Raw genomic sequence first — 20,097 nt, 5'->3', positions numbered from 1 at the left:
GGGCAATGTCTTGTAGAGTCTTACGGCAGAAGGTGGCTGCAGACAGGGTGATGACATTACCTGGGGACCGCCGGCATTGCTTGGGCCTACATTATTTCACCCTTTCAGATAGGAGGAGGAGAGGAGTTGCAAAACACCAGGTGGGATGTTAAGTGACGGGAGGAACGAGGTTGCTTTATCTTTTAAAGCACAGACGCAGTAACAGGCGCTTCCCCTTTGCTCTGCCTTATCTGCGAGGCCAGCATCCTGGGGCCGGGCAGGATGCCAAGTGCTCTTTACCTGCATGTCCTGTGTCTGCCTCGATGCGGAACGCTGCCGTGGGGGGCGGGGGGCGGCAGCCAGGGGCAGCACGGGAGCCACGAGTGGCTGTGACTGACAGCAGGTGGGGCTGCTCCGTCCTCTGGTTCACCCCCAGCCCCTGCTGCCCGCACCGTGTCTGAGGGAGGAGCCCTCCCTGACACAAACCACAGGTCAGAAAGCACCATGGGCCAGGAGCCAAGGCTGCCAGTCAGAAGTGGTAACTAGTTTGCCTCGAGGACCTCACGACCTTGGATGGAACCTCTCAGTGGATTTCATGGACGCAGTAGATTAAACAACTGCAGCTCAGGGGGCAGGCTCTGCAGTGGGTGCTTTAGTCCCCGGGGAGGAGACGCAAAGACGCCACAGGGGACGTGGGCATTTGCAGATGCTGGCAAACGGCAGGCAGCCTGGTGCTGACGACAGGAGTCTCTGGGACCCACACCACTGGGGCTGGTGCCCAAGGGCAGACGACGGTGCAGACCCCACGCTTCCTCTCTGGCTTGGATCCTGAGAAATGCTGCCGTGCGCGGAAGCAAACACGGCGGCAGCTTCATGTGCACAGCGAGCCGACAGCTGCGAAACAGAACATGGAGGAGCAGCCTGAACGTGGGGCAGGAGGTGGTGCCTCGGGGCCACGAAATGCTACGCAGCAGTGTCCGTGGAACAGAGCTCCACGCAGAATCCTCACCGCCGCTTCGCTCGGAAATGCAGTGCCCGTCACAGGGCGCCGGCAGGCCTGCGCCAGGCCCTTCTGGGGGCTGACAAGGCCATCACCCTCGCGTTGCTCCCATTAAATGAGACAAGTGGCAGGAGCGTGCACCCCACGCCGTGCCCGCGCGGTTAGGGGAGCCGCACGGAGGCAGCACGCGTGTAAGAAACTCACACTTGTTTCCGAGCGCGGGTCCCGAGAGCAGGGGGACGGTTGTGGGGAGACAGCAGTGAGGGCTGAGGTTGGAGGAATGTCTTCTGTTAAACTAGGGAGGCACCGCTGCTTACAACGCAGTAGGCGTGTCTGTCCCGAAGGGAAGGAATACCTTTCTCACAGGAAAACAGACGTTGGTCACTGACGTCACCACCGCTAGTTCCAGGAACTGCCTGCCCCTCGGCCTCCCTCTGAGCTGAGCCCTTCAGTCCTGCGGGTCTAACCTGAGCGGCCACAACATCAGAGGTTTGCGAAGCGGGAAGGAGGAGGCAGCGTTTCAGGGAGACCTGCGGCCGTGAGTGGAGCAGAGGGGAAGTGACCGTCACTCATCAGGAGAGAAGGGAGCCACCCTGCCGGCAGGCCGGGCGGGGCCCAGGCTCAGCTCCTCAGTGACTTGCTCACCGTTGGGTGGGTGTCTCAACTCCTTGTCTCAGGAAGTCACCGTCCTCCGTGTTGAGTTGTGTGGAATCTGAACTAGAACTCCGGAAGCCGGTGCTGGGGGACGACCCAGGAAGGGGAAATCAAGTCAGACTCGAGCTTTGGCTGAACAGGCATCCTTTTATGAACTTATAAAATAACTTTAAGATGCTACTTAGAACCTATTTTGAGTCTAAATTCTCTCACACTTTTTCTGAGTTGCTCTGATCACTTTAACATTTTCAGCTTTGATGTTTCAAATCCTATGCCCTGGAGGCAGTGCGGGCAGGAAGACAGCAGCGGCCCAATCACAGGGGAACACCGAAGTAACTGAAGGAAGGAGGTGGCAGGCCCTGAATCTGAGCTGGAATTTCATACAACACTTTTCTGGTCTTTCTAAAAATAGGAAACATCCCGTGAAACTGAAGTCAGATGCTTTAACTTCAGCCTGCAAGACGCGTATTTCAATTTCCCGTGCTTCGTCATACGATGGATTAGCTCCTTGAAATGTGTCAGTTGAACGTGAAGTTACGCAATTGCTCTACACAGGCCTCAGCTGTACCTGTGCCCTGCACAGTCGTTTCCATTGTGGTAATAACCTTTAGTGCTTACATGTTGAGAAGGCTTTGGGAAAAAATTCTAAATTGTGTCATTTATTCTTCAGTCAAAACAGCCAAATAGAGGTTTAAATGTGGGTATGTTTGGGGACAAAGAGAGATGAGTGAAGATATGAAACTGCGAGGCCATATGCTAATGTTTGGTATGAAAGATGAGCCTTTTTTGTGGACAACCATGAACCTGGGTGAGGGGCTGTTATTTGGTCGCAGGACAGAAAGGCTGCTGCCCGAGTCGCACAGAGGCGGGGCAGGTGCGGGGTGTGCTTTGCCAGGACTGCCAACGCGATCCGGCTCGTGGCCCAGGCAGAGCGGAGACGTGAGGCAGTGCCCTGGTTCGGGGGCTTGGTTAGTTGAGTGTCATCCATACACCAGAGGGTTGTGAGTTTGATCCCCAGTTGGGAAGCATATGGGAGAAAACTGATTGATGTTTCTTTTTTTCCCTTCCTTTCTCTCTAAAATCAATTAAGTAAACAAAACCTTTTGCTTGATGTAGTCCCATGTTATTTTTAATGCATTTTGAATTTATTTTTGTACATGGTGTAAGCAAGTGGTCCATGTTCACTTTTAGCATGTGGCTGCCGTTTTTCCAGCACCACTTACTGAAGAGACTGTCCCTACCCCATTGTGTAGCCTCACCTTTGTGTAGACTGACCACAGAAGCGAGGACTTATTTCTGGGCTCTACTGATCTGTTTTTATGCCAGAGCCATACTGTTTTGATTACTGTAGCTATATAATATCGTTTGATATCAAGGAGCATGCCACCTCCCACTTTGTTCTTAAAATTTCTTTGGCTATTTGGGTCTTTTGTGGTTCCACATAAATTTTAGAATTAGTTGTTCTGAGAATGCCACTGGTATTTTAATGGCATTGCTTTGGGTAGTATGGAAATTTTAACAATATAATCCTTCTAATCCAGCAGTTCTCAACCTGTGGGTCGTGCGTGACCCCTTTGGGGGTCGAACGACCCTTTCACAGGGGTCGCCTAAGACCATCGGAAAACACATATATAATTACATATTGTTTTGTGATTAAGCACTATGCTTTAATTATGTTCAATTTGTAACAATGAAATTGGGGGTCACCACAACATAAGGGACTGTATTAAAGGGTCGCGGCATTAGGAAGGTTGAGAACCACTGTTCTAATCAATGAGCAAGGGACAGCCTTCCATTTATTTGTATCTTGTTCAAATTTTCTTCAGTGTCGTATAGGTTTCAGAGAATAAGTCTTTCACCCCTTTGATTTAATTTATTCCTATGTATTTTATGTTTTAAAAAAATACATATTTTATTGATTTCAGAGAGATAGAGAGAGGGAGAAACATCTATATACTAGTATATAAAAGGCTAAGCAACCATCCGACCGTCTAGTAGGTATGACGCGCACTGACCACCAGGGGGCAGACGCTCAACACAGGAGCTGCCAAGCCACGGTGACCTGGCAGCAGTGGTTCTGGGGTGACACACCCCGAAACCAGAGAGGAGGGAACCTGATTCCGGGGTGCGTCACCCGAGAACCGCCCTCTTGCACCCTGGGACCCCTTGGGGGATGTTGGAGAGCTGGTTTTGGCCCGATCCCCACAGGCCAGGCCAAGGGACCCCACCTGCCGGAGGGACCCCGCTCATTCTGCAGATGCCCTTTGAGCCACAGTGCTGCCCCAGGTGTGGCTGGCTGAGGAGGGACGGCAGGAGGTTGGCTCCAGGGTGTGTCTGGCCCGTCTCACCCAGTCCCGCCCCGCCAGCCACCTTCTAATTAATTTCCTTTCAATGAGCAGGAATCCATGCACCAGGGCACTAGTTAATGATAAGAATCACTGATCAGCTGCCTCCTGCACGCCCTCCACTGGGGATCAAGTTCAGAACCCAGGCATGTGCCCTGACCGAGAATCAAACTGTGACCTCCTGGTTCATAGGTCAATGCTCAACCACTAAGCCACACCAGCCAGGCTATTTTATGCTTTTTGACAGAACTGTAAATGGGACTGTTTTATTAATGTGTCCTTCTGATGGTTCCTTATTGGTGTACAGAAATGCAACTGACCTCTGAGCATGGCTGACAGGAAGAGCTGGGGCCGAGTCATGAAGAGCTGTATAGCTTTATTATGAGTTAGGAAATGTCCACATTAAATGCATTATCCTACAAATAATAACCTATGAGTGTACACAAAATGACTGAGCTAACATTATTTAGTACTTCTGATACTTCCATTAAATTCAACTTCCAGTTACAAACATGAAACCACACAAGCTATTTACAAACCACCTGCCACATGTGCATCAGGTGGGCAGCGTGGCCATCCTCTTCCTCAGCTCAGCTGCCTTCCCCTCCAGCTCAGCACATCCCTCCTCGGCCGCCTTCCCAATGCCTTCATGGTATTTCTCCAGAGCCCCTTTCAAGGTCAGAAATATTTCCTAAGTGGAAAGTGAGATGGAATGAGTCTATGCAGCCATCTAAACTGAAAATGAGTTACAAGAATCATGATCTGGTTCCTATTTATTAATACCACGTGCACGCACACGCGTGTCTACTCTCACTAAAAACCCCTCTACAAGCCAGACAGACATGTCAACCACGTCTGCTCCTCAGAACAAGCCTGTCCTGTCACCACGGCCTGGGTTCTGAGACATGAGGACTTAACCGTCGAAGAAACTTCCACTTCGCCGCTCTCCATGGCAAACACCAGGCACACACCTAGACGGCAGTGGCAGCGAGAGCCTCTGCGCGGGACCCGCCATCACTGAAGGCCGGTACACAGACTCACTACGAGCCCACGGGGCTGGGAAATGCCCCAGCCTCATCTGGCCAGGCTGCTCCACCAGCAAGAATGAGTTTTCGCCCTGACCAGTTTGGCTCAGTGGATAGAGCATCGGCCTGTGGACTGAAAGGTCCCAGGTTCGATTCCGGTCAAGGGCATGTACCTTGGTTGCGGGCACATCTCCAGTGAGGAGTGTGCAGGAGGCAGCTGATCAATGTTTCTCTCTCATCGATGTTTCTAACTCTCTCTCTCCCTTCCTCTCTGTAAAAAATCAATAAAATATATTTTTTAAAAAAAATGAGTTTTCACACAAACCTACATGCATGTGCTGAACATGAAGAAACATGAAAGCAAAAGTTTTCAGCCTGAAGATAGTTTCTTCCATCTCATACTTAGCCAATGCAATTTTGATCTTTTATTATTTATTTTTAAAATTCTCAAACCTTGTGCTGGGGCCCTGACCAGAGTATGCGGAGGTTCAAGGCCCACTCGCCATCCGCATGCGTATAGGCAAGGACACAGCACATTGCTAGGTTAGAGGCCCCTTTGCCCTACGCGTGCGCGAGGGCAATGCCTCAGCAGTAGCACTATCTGTACTGCGCAAGCACACCCTCATGTCACTTCTTTATGTTAATGTAGCAGGAGAGTCACTAATTGGCACGAGGCCTCTTTAGTTTGAGCGTGTATATCAGGTGCCCCTGATCAGCCAGCTGTTGGCTGCTTTGTTCACAGTAAAGCATGTCCACCTGCTGTTGCCCGTGTGTTCTTCCCATTTCCTGCACCCAAGGGGGTCCAGTCCCTGGCTGGGGAACTTGCCCCCCCCATCACCACCCCCCACCTTGATATAAGAATAAGTAGGATTCTGAAAGGCTATGGGAGGGGGGTCAACCTCTACTCTAGAAAACTGACGAAATCTTCAAAATGAGGGTGGCATAACTGACGTTTTCAGCTGGGGAGATGACCTGAAGTTAATTTCTCATCAGCACTCACCTGGGACTTCAGTTTCTCCCTCTCCGTGGTATCTTTTAGTTGCTGGATGGCAAATTTAACTTTTTGGATTTCTTGGTTAATGGTGGTTATTCGCTCATACACAGCACCTCTTTTTTCTTGAACTTTATTGCAATCTCTAAAGAAAATGGAGACAGCCGATTATAATTCCTCTTCAGCATCTAAAGGGCAAACATTTAACTCTGAGTCCAATTCCAAAGTGACCATGTGTATCTGACACACCTCAGCCTTGTCTCAGGAATAAAAGCGAACGGATGACGACCCGTGTGGGGCTACACACGTGCCGGGCGCCCATAGGCCACATGGGTCTGAGGTCACAGTCCCCACCCAGGGTGTGCCTCGCATGCCACTGGTGGGAATGTGAGTCAGGGCAATTCAACTGTGAGGCAGCTTGGCCACGAATCTAACTCCCAGGCTCTGCCCTTTGTTTCATCCACAGGAGGAAGAAAGCAAAGGAAATCGTCCCCCGATCCCTAACATGCCTTTGAGAGGCTCAACAGTGACACCTGACATCCCTGACACCCATCTCAACTATTCTTAGCACCTTAGCTCGGACGGGAAGGAGACTGCACCAAGGGACCCCCAGCTCACTAGCTGACAGCTACCACGAACGCTAACACTGCAGCTCTTCTCTGAGCACAAAATCCACGGTGCTGCCAGGCTGCGACAGCCCAGTGCACTGGGAGGTGCACTAGGAGGTGCACTAGGAGGTGGACTAGGAGGTGGACTGGGAGGTGGACTAGGAGGTGGACTAGGAGGTGGACTGGGAGGTGGACTAGGAGGTGGACTGGCAGGGGCACTAGGAGGGGGACTAGGAGGTGGACTGGGAGGTGGACTAGGAGGTGGACTGGCAGGGGCACTAGGAGGGGGACTAGGAGGTGGACTGGGAGGTGGACTAGGAGGTGGACTGGCAGGGGCACTAGGAGGGGGACTAGGAGGTGGACTGGGAGGTGGACTAGGAGGTGGACTGGCAGGGGCACTAGGAGGGGGACTAGGAGGTGGACTGGGAGGTGGACTAGGAGGTGGACTGGCAGGGGCACTAGGAGGGGGACTAGGAGGTGGACTGGGAGGTGGACTAGGAGGTGGACTGGCAGGGGCACTAGGAGGGGGACTAGGAGGTGGACTGGGAGGTGGACTAGGAGGTGGACTGGCAGGGGCACTAGGAGGGGGACTAGGAGGTGGACTGGGAGGTGGACTAGGAGGTGGACTGGCAGGGGCACTAGGAGGGGGACTAGGAGGTGGACTGGGAGGTGGACTAGGAGGTGGACTGGCAGGGGCACTAGGAGGGGGACTAGGAGGTGGACTGGGAGGTGGACTAGGAGGTGGACTGGCAGGGGCACTAGGAGGGGGACTAGGAGGTGGACTGGGAGGTGGACTAGGAGGTGGACTGGCAGGGGCACTAGGAGGGGGACTAGGAGGTGGACTGGGAGGTGGACTAGGAGGTGGACTGGCAGGGGCACTAGGAGGGGGACTAGGAGGTGGACTGGGAGGTGGACTAGGAGGTGGACTGGCAGGGGCACTAGGAGGGGGACTAGGAGGTGGACTGGGAGGTGGACTAGGAGGTGGACTAGGAGGTGGACTGGGAGGTGCACTGGGAGGTGGACTGGGAGGTGGACTAGGAGATGGACTAGGAGATAGGAGGTTCACTAGGAGCTGCACTAGGTGGACTAGGATGTGCACTAGGAGGTTCACTAGGAGCTGCACTAGGTGGACTAGGATGTGCACTAGGAGGTTCACTAGGAGCTGCACTAGGTGGACTAGGAGGTGCACTAGGAGGTGCACTAGGAGGTTCACTAGGAGGTGCACTAGGAGGTTCACTAGGAGGTGCACTAGGAGGTTCACTAGGAGGTGCACTAGGAGGTTCACTAGGAGGTGCACTAGGAGGTTCACTAGGAGGTGCACTAGGAGGTTCACTAGGAGGTGCACTAGGAGGTTCACTAGGAGGTGCACTAGGAGGTGCACTAGGAGGTGCACTAGGAGGTTCACTAGGAGGTTCACTAGGAGGTACACTAGGAGGTGCACTAGGATGTGCACTAGGAGCTGCACTATGTGGACTACATGCACTAGGAGGTGCACTAGGAGGTGGACTAGGAGCTGCACTAGGTGGACTAGGATGTGCACTAGGAGGTTCACTAGGAGCTGCACTAGGTGGACTAGGAGGTGCACTAGGAGGTTCACTAGGAGGTGCACTAGGAGCTGCACTAGAAGGTGGACCACCTGGCCGACAGAGCAGAGCACTGAAGAGTTATGCAAATCACAGAATTGTGACCCTGGAAAGAAATCCAGTACAGCAACATCTCCAAATCTGGACACGGCCCCCTAACTCCCACAGCTGACTCATCTGTTCCGCCCCTCACTGTGGAACACCTTTCTGAAATGGTACGGGTTTTGGAATCTCAGGCAAAGCTCTTAGTTTTCCCAGTGCCCTGCCCTGCCCTGAATCGCTCCGTACTCAATGACTGTGCGCTTGTACTGCTTGACGTCCTCGTGCTTCTTGTTGATTTTGAACTGGGCTGTGGCGAGTTTTTCCTTCTTCACATTCATCAGTCTGCGCAAGGAATTCTCTTCCGCCTTCAGTTTCTTCAGTTCGGACTCCCCGCTCTCAATCTGGTCCTCCAGGTTCAGGTTCTGTGTCATGAGAAGGACTTAGGTCAATGCAACCAAGTAGGGTTTACAGACAGAATGAACGACTCTTTCTAGAAGAACTGCAATCAGACATGATCTGAAAGGAGATGGAACCGTTTCAGCCCAGCACCCACAGAAGCATGCAGATGGAGGAGACACCAGTAGGCAGGGACAGAGAGCACGTGACACCCACAGGGTTTCTCTTGCTGCTTTCTCGGCAGAACTGGAACAGAGGTGCGTACAAGACCAGCTAAAGGCCAAGGAGGAGCAGGGAGGAGGGTGGCCCAGAGCTGAGAGAAGCAGGGACCTCCCCCTGCTCTGCGGGCTGCAGAGGGCAGACAGGTGAGAATGCGGTGGGGAACCAATCCCTGGGGCCATCTCACACCCTAACCTCTACTTCCTCACATAAGAAAGCCCTCACAAATGCAAGGGGCGTGGCCTGGGGACAGGCAGGGTGAGGATGGGAAGGGTACGAAGTGGGAAGAGTTTCCAGGTTTCCAGCCAGAGGAACTTAATGCTGGTGCTGGCTCCCCGCCTGCAGGGCAGACACTGTCACTGACTTTCGTCTCTAGATCCCAGGGGGCACTAGGTCACCTGGAGGAGCACTTCCAACAACTGTGAACGCGAGTTTAAAACTTCTGCTACTTTTCTCTGAAACCCAGAGCAACAAGCGATGTCAGTGACGCCACCATCCCGTCCCCTGGGGAGAGCTGGGCTGAAGAGACCAAGGAGCGCTCTGCCCCAGCGCACAGCCCGCGGCGCTGCAGGGACCTGCTTCCTTAGGACACGGTACCGGAGGAAAGCAAATCCCAGGCACCAACGCCCGCAACGCCAGGGTGGACAGACAGACCTCCTTTAAGACAGCGGCCAGCTTCTCCCTGTTCCCCGCCAGGTCCTGTATTTTCTTCTGGTACAGCTGCACCTCCAGCTGACAGGAGGGCAGGCCGTCCACCGAGTCGCGGTACACCTCGTACTTCTCCATCACTTCTTGCTGGGGGAGAAAACGCAGAAGCCGGGTGAGAGCCCCATCGGGACACGGCAGTGACGTCCGTGCTCGCTGGGCAGTGATGCTGCCTCGGAGCAGCAGAGCGCACTCAGACCGGCCGGACGGCGCGGTCATGCCGCCTCTGAGCCCAGGGGCGTGGGCAGAGGAAAGCTGCCTTCGTTCACCAACCCTCTCTCTGAAGCACCGCCCAACGTTTCTCTGATGATCTGAAAAGACTCCATTTCTGCCAACACTCCCACTACCGATTCCTCCCAGGCAACTGCCTCCCCGATTATAATCTTAGTCCTTTGTGTAAAGATGACTACTCCAGCTCATTTTAAAAAAAGACTAGTTCCTCTTCTAAAACCAGAAATGAGCACTGTTGACCACACCACCCTAACAATGACGGCTTCTCTCCTACCCCAGCACCTTCTCAACCAGTGGTCGTCATCAGCAAACTGCTTGTTTTCCGTGGTCTTTTTCGTACTAACAGCACCTTGCATGTCATGGACATAACCCATCACCTGTCACGTGCTCTACAGATATGTCCCATTCCTGCACTGTTCTCTATAGCTTTTGGGTTTCCTATCTTAATTTTAAAAATCCACCCCAGACCAAGATTATATAAGTGTTCTCTTGAAAGTTCTAAACTTGCTGAATTTTTCAATTTTAATCCCGTTAAAATGTACTTTTGCAAGTGCTGCAGGTGTAGACCCGACTCCTTCTGCTTCTACACGAGCAGCCACTGGATGAGAACTCCTTGCTAAATCCTCCGCTCTTCTCTCAGAACATGCAGATCTCTTGGGGCTCTCATTCCTGCTCTGTAACCTTTGTCTATTCCTGTGTGGGAATTCTTAATACTCGGGAATTACCTGCATAACCACCTCAGAGATGAACCGAAGTGTCTTCCCATAGTTTATAAAAGATGCTCAATCGTCCACCCACTTCTACTGAGTCCCCCCCTACCCACCTCTTCCCACAGGAACCCAGGGTCTTTAAACACAAATCCCACCACGTCCAGCTCTCCCCTCTGAGGCAGTCACTGCTGCGCCCTGGCTCTCAGGTCAAATCCAGCACCCTGAGCCTCGATCTCTGCCTAGTTTTCCATCACCTCAGGCCACTCTCCTTCTAGGCATCATGCTTTGTTCCCAGAACACACCTACGACCTCGGAAACTTTGCATATGCTGTTCCCTCTGCCCAATGCAAATGTACTAGGATCACCTGTTCATTCTTCAGATATCAACCTCAATTCCCCTCCTCCCCCCACCCCAATTTCCACAGGGTAAAGCAGGCTCCCTCATCAGACTACTTCAAAGCACCCATACCAATTTCTGTTTGTTTCTCTTTGTGGTGATTTTTCAAAAACAGATTTTATTTCCTGGAGTTTTACATTCACAGCAAAATTGAACAGAAGGCACAGAGATTTCCCATATACCTTCTGCCCCGACATGCAGACCCTACGCTTCTTCATAGTATATATTGAAACCTGTTATTATATAGTCTATAATAATAAAAGCCTAATATGCTAATTAGACCGGATGTCCTTCCGGACATTCTTCCAGACGAAGCCAGGCTTCGAGGGAAGCCCAGGTCCCAGGTGCCTGCCAGCAGCCGGAGGGAAGCCCGGATCCCAAGGGCCGGAGGGACAGTGCCAGCAGCTGGGGGAAGGAAGGCCTACTCCTGCACGAATTTCGTGCATTGGGCCTCTAGTTGGTTATAAAATTGTTTAATACTTTTCTCCCTTAAAATAAAGTACCTAAGTCTCATGAGCAAAGCCTAAAAAACATGTTGCCTAAGTGCACAAATGCCTTCAAATTCTATGTCTTTACCCCAAACCCACTTTGAGAAGAGCCACAAATTAGAGATTCGGGCAAAACGCTTAAGAGGGAGAGATGGACAGGTAACCAGGAAATCAGATAATTAACAAATGATTAGACAACAGTTGCCAAAAAGACAGAAACTCATTAAAATAAAAAGGAACCTGGCTGATGTGGCTCAGTGGATGAGCATCGACCTATGAACCTGGAGGTCATGGTTTGATTCCCGGTCAGGGCACATGCCCAGCTTTCAGGCTGGATCCCCAGTGGGGTGTGCAGGAGGCAGCAGATCAATGATTCTCTCATAACTGATGTTTCTCTCTTCCCCCCTCCTCCTCCTCCTCCTCTTCCTCCTCCTCCTCCTCCTCTCCCTTTCCTCTCTGAAATCAATAAAAAACATTTTAAAAAGTAAAAATAAAATAAAAAGGACACTTACCCTAGAATTTTTAAGCTTCTGGACTGTATCTTTCATTTTTTCTTTATAATTCTTTACCTTCTCTGGGGAATCCACAATTTTTGTTTTCAAACTCTCTTGTGCTTCTTTCAAAGAAACCACTGATAACTTTAGTTCATTCTGTGGAGAAAACCTTTTTATATATTAGATACGACATTCGGTTGGAGGTTTCCCATGACGATGGGAAAGAACCAGGAAGCCAGGCCCCTGTCCGTGGCCGTGGGGGTGAAGTTAGTGATAGCCACAGTGTTTCCTGCCTTGAGGCTCACATTCGTGTCCAGGCCCCAGGCCAAGCTCGTCCCTCAGTCCCTCAGACTCCTGTTGAGTGTCCTGACCCTCCAGTGTCCAATGGCACCCTGCAAGCTGGTCACACAGGTCCTGTGATGGGCCATGAACAGTGTGGTCCTCCTGAGGGTCACCACCTCCCCCTGCACGGCCTGTGTCCACGAGTCCTGGAAACCCTGCCGCACCTGCTCCAATCCCTCCATCAGCAGGACACAGGCTCGCACCCACATGGTCCTTGTGCGGTTCAGCTGTTTCTCAACTGACAGAACAGCGTGGGCGTGTGACCACTTAGTTACTTTTGATCTCCCAGGACCCAAGCAAAGTAACAGCACTGAGAAGGTGCTATGAAAAAAGTTCAATTCGATTCATTTTAAGGGAAAAGACACAGGAGACATTTGACTATATTACACCCAGTTAAACACTCCTCCACACAAGCTCCCCAACCTCAATGCTGCTGAAGTGAAAGGTGCTCACCAAATGCTTGGTTCTCTCTAAAACATCGGACTTCTTTTGGGCATTTCTCTCTTGCAGCAACACCTAAGGAAAAAGCAAACACTTTCGTAAGGACTCAGAGCAGGTTTAGAGCCTCTCGGAGCTCTGATAAAGGTAAGGTCAGAAAAGAGCTGGGGCATTAGGCCAGTACCCTCACGCCCTCAGTCCACACTATCCAGCCCCACCCCAGCCCCCGCCACAAGTACCCACAGCTCCCTTACTGAGCAGCTCAATGCAATAGCTGCTCAGCGTTACGGCCGCCTCGGCAGCCCAGACAGAAGGAAAACAGTGCTGTGGTGCCAAAGTGATCCGCTCTCGCGGAGAGGAGAGTCCTTAGGGCTTCCTAGGTCCGATGCTGCCGTCCCCTAACTGCAGCAAGCCCTCCGTGCTTCTGTCTAGTGTCTGCTCATGCACTCCCGCCCCCATCTGCAGGGCCGCTCTTCTCAGAGTCAAGGCCTGCCAGGACACACACCGTTTTCTGCCGGAAGTCCTGGTTCAGCAGCTGCTGCAGCTCCTGGATCTCGTCGGAAAGCTGCTGGAACTCGGCCTGCTCCTCCGCTGGAACAGAACTGAGCAGAGCGGCGCCAGTTAAGCCCACGTGGTGCCCGGTCTGGACTGTGCAGGCCAGACTGAAGGCTCGGCCTCCGGAACTTCCCTGGGAACACCCTCTGCCTTCAGGTCTGACTGAGATGGACCAGCTGCCTCCAGGACACGCTCCCTCCGCTTCCCCCATCAGGTCTTCCTTCTTGGGGACCATCTCCGTGGGTACCATCTGCGCACCCACCCTCTGACCCTGACTGAGAATACGGACTCGGGGCCCCCTGCCCTGCCTGCGCGGCTGCTCCCTGGGCCCGGCAGCGCCTTCTCTGGCCCTCCCAGGCCTCCCTAACTGACCCTCACATGCCCAGTCTCCTCCACAGGAAGGTTCTCAGGGTGAGGCTCTGAAACACGGTCTAGAATCGTTCCTTTAATTCTGCCCCCTACTTCCAGGGAGTCTGACAAGCTCTCATTTCCAGCCACCTGCGTGCATCCCATCAGTCCCCTTATGCCCCCGGGGTCCACGTTCTCCTGCCATTCCCCAGGGGCAGGTTCTCTGCATGGTAGAGCCCCGCGCGGCTGTGATGGACACAGACGTGCTTTGCTGCATGTGCTGCTAATACTCCCCCAGTCTGGCCCTGTCGCTTGATCTGCTGCGCTAAACCCACCACGTGAACTTGAACATCTGCCTCCTGTGCTGTCTTTTCAGCTACTGCTCCCTGAAGGCAATTTACAGGAAGGCCTGTGTAGCTACACTCAGACCCCAGCACGTTAGAAGGGATAAAAGTCCGTCAGCTCCAAATCAGAAGACACGAGGCCAAGGAACCCCAACTCGTGAACGATTCTCTTCCTGCCTGGCCGGAGTCAACAAAACGCCCCTCTGCTGAAGTAGAACGCTGACCACTAACTGGCCCGCAGGGAGCCACTGCGCCGGGCTCTCCCGTGCAAGCTGAACACTTCCGGGGCAGCTCCGAGAGTGAGGTACCACTTGGCACGTGCCCAGCTAATGCACTAACAGCAGGAAAGAAACAAAAGATGTATTACACCCTGAGAGTGAGAAAAAAGAAAAGGTCAACTTAAAACAGTGTATTAGGGAAGAAAGATAAGAGACGAGATCCACTGTAAGGCTGTCAAACGCTACTTACAATCTACCGTGCCTGCTTGAAGTGGCATTTATTTTATTTGTAAATCTGCTACTTACTCCAGTTTCTCCAACTTCATTAACGCCTCCTGGTGAGCCACATTTAGCTGCTGCATTTTGTCCACAGAAGATTTCTATTAAAGCAAGTTTAGTAACTTCACATTAGCTTCCAACATAATCAGCAGCATGCTCACACATCACCTGCCAGGGCAGGCGCAAACACTCGCTACCCCTTTCACCGTCAGAAACAAGCATGTGAGACGGCACCAGGCGCTGGGACAGCGCATCAGGGATTTCTGTGCTTCCTCACACAGAAGTGTTGGTGCAGCGCCGGGCACAGCACCTGAGACGACAGTGCCTGGACGCCAGTAGCTCCGTCGCCCTGAAGAGTCAGTGCTGAGTATAAGCCACAACCCAGCTTGTTCTAGTGCGAAGCACAGGGGCAGCAGCCACTTGGGTGGTGGCCAGAGGAGCGTCACAGGGGTCTTTGTAGAAATGACAGATGTCTGAGCTGTGCCTCAGAAGTGAGAAGAAATGAGCCAAGCCACGGTGTATGCGCGTTTGGCACACACACGTCGGCTTGGGGAGCGTGTGATGCTCAGGAGGTACGAGCGTGGTGTGGTCTGTGCTCAGTGTGGCTGGAGCTGAGTCTCAGTGCCTGACTCCGAGGCTGTGCCCACAGCTGCGTCTGTGCTCAGTGTGGCTGGAGCTGAGTCTCAGTGCCCACAGCTGTGGACAGAGGGGAACAGCCCTCCAAACCCTCGGAACTGCTAGGATGTGCGCATCTGGGACCAGGATTTATTGGACGGAAGGCGACCATGCAGTGCGGGGCCAGCATGATAAACAAGCAGCATCAGTCAGGCCGTCACTGAGGAGCAAGCACCAATTCCAAGCCTGGGTGATTTAAGGCACCGCTAACCTCAACAGGGACCCGGGACTCATCACGACTTTCCTCCCTGCCATTTCCTAAAACAGGAAGAGCAGCCTCAGCCACAGGAGTAAACAAGCCCAGCCTCTCCCTAACGTCCGTCACCAAACAGCCAAGGCAGGCTCCCTGAGGTGCTCCCGTCACTAGGCCTGCCCCTCACATACACACAGCGAGCTCGGTGCTACAGCACTCAGTCATGCGCGACAGCCGATTCACAACAGATCACTAGTTTATAACGATGCTACTGGTCTGGTCTGCGACCCCAGAATCCTTTTCAGTCTTACATATTGCCAGAGAAACTCCATGTATGTGTCCCGGCATGCTTCCCTGAAGTGGATGAAGTTGATGATCCCACTCAAAAACCGACTGGTCCGTTTGGCTTCTAAAATAGAAAGCAAGACTCCTTAAATAAATCTTTGAAACAATGTAAAAGTGGAAACTACCCTCTCCCACGTGCACTCTGCTCGCAGGACACAGAACAGCGCTGGTGTGCTGGAACTGGCCAAGGCGCACCGTCTGCCCTAACTTAAAGATCAGGTGATCTCTGCATTAACAACTCAAAAAAGTGTTCAAGGCGAACCACGTTTGGCCACGAGAAAAGGGCAGAACCAGCTTTCCTCTCCCACTTAACCAATCGCAAAGCCAGACACAACGGGCTGCAGCAGCCGAGGACAGCAGCCCCGGGGAACACCGCGGCGGGGAGCCCTGTCCACGTGCCACCCACCGCCACCCACAGTGTCCAGGCTGCACCCAGGGAGGAGCACAGACCCACAGCTGCTGCTGAGCCATGAAGGAGGAGTTAGAGTTTGGAGAGACCGAGGCAACCAGAATTGAAACTGGCCTCTCCACACTAAACTCCACTGCCCGCCTTCCACTCCATCTGTTCACGGGAGAGAGAAGCGCCAGCAGTATAAGGAGAAAAAGAAAAAATCGTTTTAAAAAGACCTGAATCAAACTTCTACGATTTACATCTAGAATATGTGAAATGAAAAATCCACTCAGCGGGATTAACAGCAGACCCACAGAGGCAAGGACCAGTGAAAGGAAGGCAGCGGGAAAAGCCAGAGTCGAGCGTGAACAGAGCACCGTGCACTGATGGACACCCCCAAACAGCACCACGAACGAGTAAGGGGAGCCCCACAAAGAGGAGTGGCAGAGGGACCTTCCTAAAATAGCCCAACACTCTCCACACTTGATAGAACTACAAGTGTATCCAAGGACGTAAGCAAATCTGAGGGGGCCGGAGGGGACACAGACAAATCCCCGAGAGGCGCACAGATAAATGCCGAGACCTGCGGCAGAAGCAGCGGGTTCGTCCAGGCTGAGGAGCAAGGGGTCAGGATCACTGACCTTCACACAGAACAGCTGACGACGCCCTGGCCCCACCAGCCACAGGGCCCTGGAGCTGGGAGCCCTGCAGGATGTGGGACCTCGGCCAGGCTGCACACATCCCAGTGAAAGGATGGATTAGACCAGTGATGGCGAACCTTTTGAGCTCGGCATGTCAGCATTTTGAAAAACCCTAACTTAACTCTGGTGCTGTGTCACATATAGAAATTTTTTGATATTTGCAACCATAGTAAAACAAAGATGCATATTTTTGATATTTATTTTATATATTTAAATGCCATTTAACAAAGAAAAATCAACCAAAAAAATGAGTTCGCGTGTCACCTCTGACACGCGTGTCATAGGTTCGCCATCACTGGATTAAGGGAAACTCCCACCAGTGCAGGGATGACAAGCGTACTGGCACCTCTTCCCTGTCATTTCTGAGACAACCAACTCCTCTGAGAAGTCTACCTGTGGCCACTGCCCACGGGTTTTAGTGGAAGTAAACTCTGTGTGTGTCTCTAGAACCATCAAAATTAGGAGTGAAGATAGAAAGTGGCTTTAGACAACGATAACCGTGGGAGAACTTCCAGAAGCAGAATGAACCTCAGGAGGGACCTGGCCTTGACCCGGAAGCTGAAGACGAGTTTAAACTTAAAATCCAAAATGCACACAGGCACCTGTGTGCACGCACACACACGCACAGAAGAAAACCCCTCTCATCCGTTTGTGGGTGCAGCTGAAGCGGGGCTAAGGGGAAATTTATGGCACTAAGCACCTTTATTAGAAAAGAAGAAACGTCTCAAACAACGGCCTCAGTTTCTACCTTAAAAAAATAAACACCAGGGGGCAGGGGGGAAAGAGCAAACCCAACGCAAGCATGGAAAGGAATAATGCTCAGCACAAAAGCCCATAAAACGGAAAACAGAAAAATCAATGAAATGAACAGCTTTTTCTTTGAAAAGACCAACAAAATGGAAACCCCTCTAGTCAGAGGGGCCAGGGAGAAGTAAGAGTGGAGAGAGAAACTGCTCGAGTCCCAAGACTCCAGAGACAGGTGAAATGATGCGGGAAGACAGGAGCAATGCTATGTCCCTACCTTGCCAACCTAAGTGGAAGAAGGAGTCCCTGGAGAATGGAGACCAGCAGAGGAGCCCTTTATTTATTAAAGAGACTGAATTCTTGCCCTGACCAGTTTGGCTCAGTGGCTAGAGCTGTCGGCCTGTGGACTGGAGTCCCAGGTTCGATTCCGGTCAAGGGCATGTACCTTGGTTGCGGGCACATCCCCAGTAGGGGGTGTGCAGGAGGCAGCTGATCGATGTTTCTCTCTCATCGATGTTTCTAACTCTCTATCCCTCTCCCTTCCTCTCTGTAAAAAATCAATAAAATATATTAAAAAAAAAAAAAGACTGAATTCTTAATCTGAAACCTTCCCATAGATTTCAATTATGCACTTACAATTGGAGAACTTTTATATAGTGTCAATTACATGTCAATCAACAAAACAAAAAGCAGAGAGTCAAAGAGGACAAAACAAGTTGTGAGCAGCACACCAGACCTCTTGCTCCAGGAGCCCCTGGGTGTGTGAGCATCAGAGGCAGAGGTGAGGGCACAGGAAGTCAGGACAAGCGCACCTTCTGGTACAACAGCGTGACTATTCGTGTTTTACTGAAAGACATTTTCTCCCTAGTAAACAGTACTTGTACATTTACATCTGATCAAACAGAGCCCACTATGCCACATCACAGCTTGCCTATTACTTGTATTCATACTCTCAATATACAGAACATTCTCAAATGTAAGGAATTAAGAACAACTACTCAGAAAAAGAGCTTTCTGTGGCTCTGCAAGGACAGCATTCCAATATGAGGATATAAAAAGAATCATCCTGAATGGGATCCTCCTTCCTTTGGGTTTTACGTTTATTCGTGGAAAAGTGTTGAGAGACTCTCACTCACTTGGGTACAGAATGTCGGCCGTCTCGAAGTCGTTCACCCGGCAGATGGGCAGAAACGAGTTCCTGGAAGACGCAGTGGAGAAAACACTGAACAGTGTACTGTCGATCACACACAAGCCCAGGACAGAAACAGCTTCTTTTCAACGAGATTTCTAGATATATTCTGAACGTCAAAGGACCACGGCAGACATCCACTGTGGCACTGAAATCGCCTTTTCTGTACATCACGTGAGTGCCCGTGCCCAGGCACAGTGGTAGATCCACATAAACAACGCACACTCATGGAGGTACTAGGACTCTTAAGAACACAACGGCCTCCAACAATTTTATGTTCACACCCCCTTAAAACTGCGATTCAAAGTGCACAGGTGGAGGCAGTGAGTCATGCTCGCTGAAAGTCTACAATTTAGAATATATATGGGATGGAGTGGAGAGCAAGAGGGCAGACATTCCTCCCCAAAGAAAATCGTGTCATTAAGAAAGCTTCATGTAACGTGGATAGGGTTAGACTAAGCAAATAAAACGACTCTACTCACAGGTGAATAAACAGGTTGCTGACGGGTAAGAAGCCTTCCATCAAATGCGGGTACATGACGTCCGAGTTCACCGGCATCTGAAGGGGAAAACCAGAAAATCTAAGTTACACATTAACCTGACGAAACGAGAAAAGTCTTCAAGAACCTCAACCACAGAGTGAGATCAAATTATATTAACTTCTCACTAAAGAAAAACAACCACAAATGGTACAGATCCTAGAGCTGTGGTTAATACTAACAACTAGGTTCAGAGGGTGTGCAAGAGCGGTTCTGAACGCAGGAGGAAGGAAGGGTGCTGGTTCGTTTCTACGTAGTAGCACGACTACGCTGGCTTTTACACGCGCTCTCTTACCCTTAGAACAAGCCCAGGGCAAAGCGCGGGCCTGTGTCAGACACAGAGCCAAGGCTCAGCGAGGTTTCAGTGGCAAAGCCTTAGATTTTACACAACGTGCTGTGATGCTGGATCACATGCACCTTCAGAGGGCGCTCGGATGAGAGACACATCTCCTGCTAGAAATCCCTAACGTGCTAAGAGCTACGCTGCCCGCCTCAGCCGCTTTCCCCTGCAGGGTGTACTTTCTCCCAACGCTGCGTCCTGAGAACACGTCTCTGAGCGCCTGCCTGGGAACCTGCACACCTGAGGCCCTGGGTCTCTCACTGGTTTCTGTCTGACTAAAGCTGTCAATATAAACCATCCTTAGGCCTGAGATGCCTTTCTAAGTGACATTTCATACAAGCTTTTCATTTTGTTACAAATCAAGTGAAGAACTTCCTGTCCTGAACCTGAGCCTGCGAGGGTGGGACGTGAGCAGACAGGCCACCGACCCACCATGTAGAAGTGCTCCAGGCGCGTGCCGTACACGATCTGCAGGGCCCTCAGGTAGATCATGTGCAGGACCTCGGGCTGCGGAGAAACGCTTGTTAGTGCTGGGTCACCACCATCCTCACCACCCCACAGTCACCGCGTGCAAAGGACAAGACTGACC

General features: G+C 51.7%; 1 protein-coding gene across 1 annotated transcript in view; it reads right to left on the bottom strand.

Moving 5' to 3' along the window:
- Positions 1–4,337: 4,337 nt before the first annotated feature.
- The window catches only part of NUF2 (NUF2, NDC80 kinetochore complex component), a 17,058-nt gene continuing 1,298 nt past the window's right edge, over positions 4,338–20,097 (bottom strand). The window contains exons 2-13 of the mRNA XM_005880488.2: positions 19,941–20,015; positions 19,112–19,188; positions 18,577–18,638; positions 15,571–15,668; positions 14,419–14,492; positions 13,153–13,249; positions 12,663–12,725; positions 11,886–12,023; positions 9,497–9,637; positions 8,474–8,649; positions 6,004–6,139; positions 4,338–4,669 (exon numbers count right to left, since the gene is read on the bottom strand). Of these exons, the coding sequence (XP_005880550.1) occupies positions 4,535–4,669; positions 6,004–6,139; positions 8,474–8,649; positions 9,497–9,637; positions 11,886–12,023; positions 12,663–12,725; positions 13,153–13,249; positions 14,419–14,492; positions 15,571–15,668; positions 18,577–18,638; positions 19,112–19,188; positions 19,941–20,015 (1,272 nt within the window). The 3' untranslated portion in view covers positions 4,338–4,534. The remainder of the gene's footprint in view (positions 4,670–6,003; positions 6,140–8,473; positions 8,650–9,496; positions 9,638–11,885; positions 12,024–12,662; positions 12,726–13,152; positions 13,250–14,418; positions 14,493–15,570; positions 15,669–18,576; positions 18,639–19,111; positions 19,189–19,940; positions 20,016–20,097) is intronic.

The sequence above is a fragment of the Myotis brandtii genome, unplaced genomic scaffold (assembly GCF_000412655.1).
Source record: "Myotis brandtii unplaced genomic scaffold, ASM41265v1 scaffold64, whole genome shotgun sequence".
NCBI classification, from domain to species: domain Eukaryota; kingdom Metazoa; phylum Chordata; class Mammalia; order Chiroptera; family Vespertilionidae; genus Myotis; species Myotis brandtii.
Note: the sequence above shows the minus strand (reverse complement) of the source record. Positions and strands in the feature narration are given on the sequence as shown.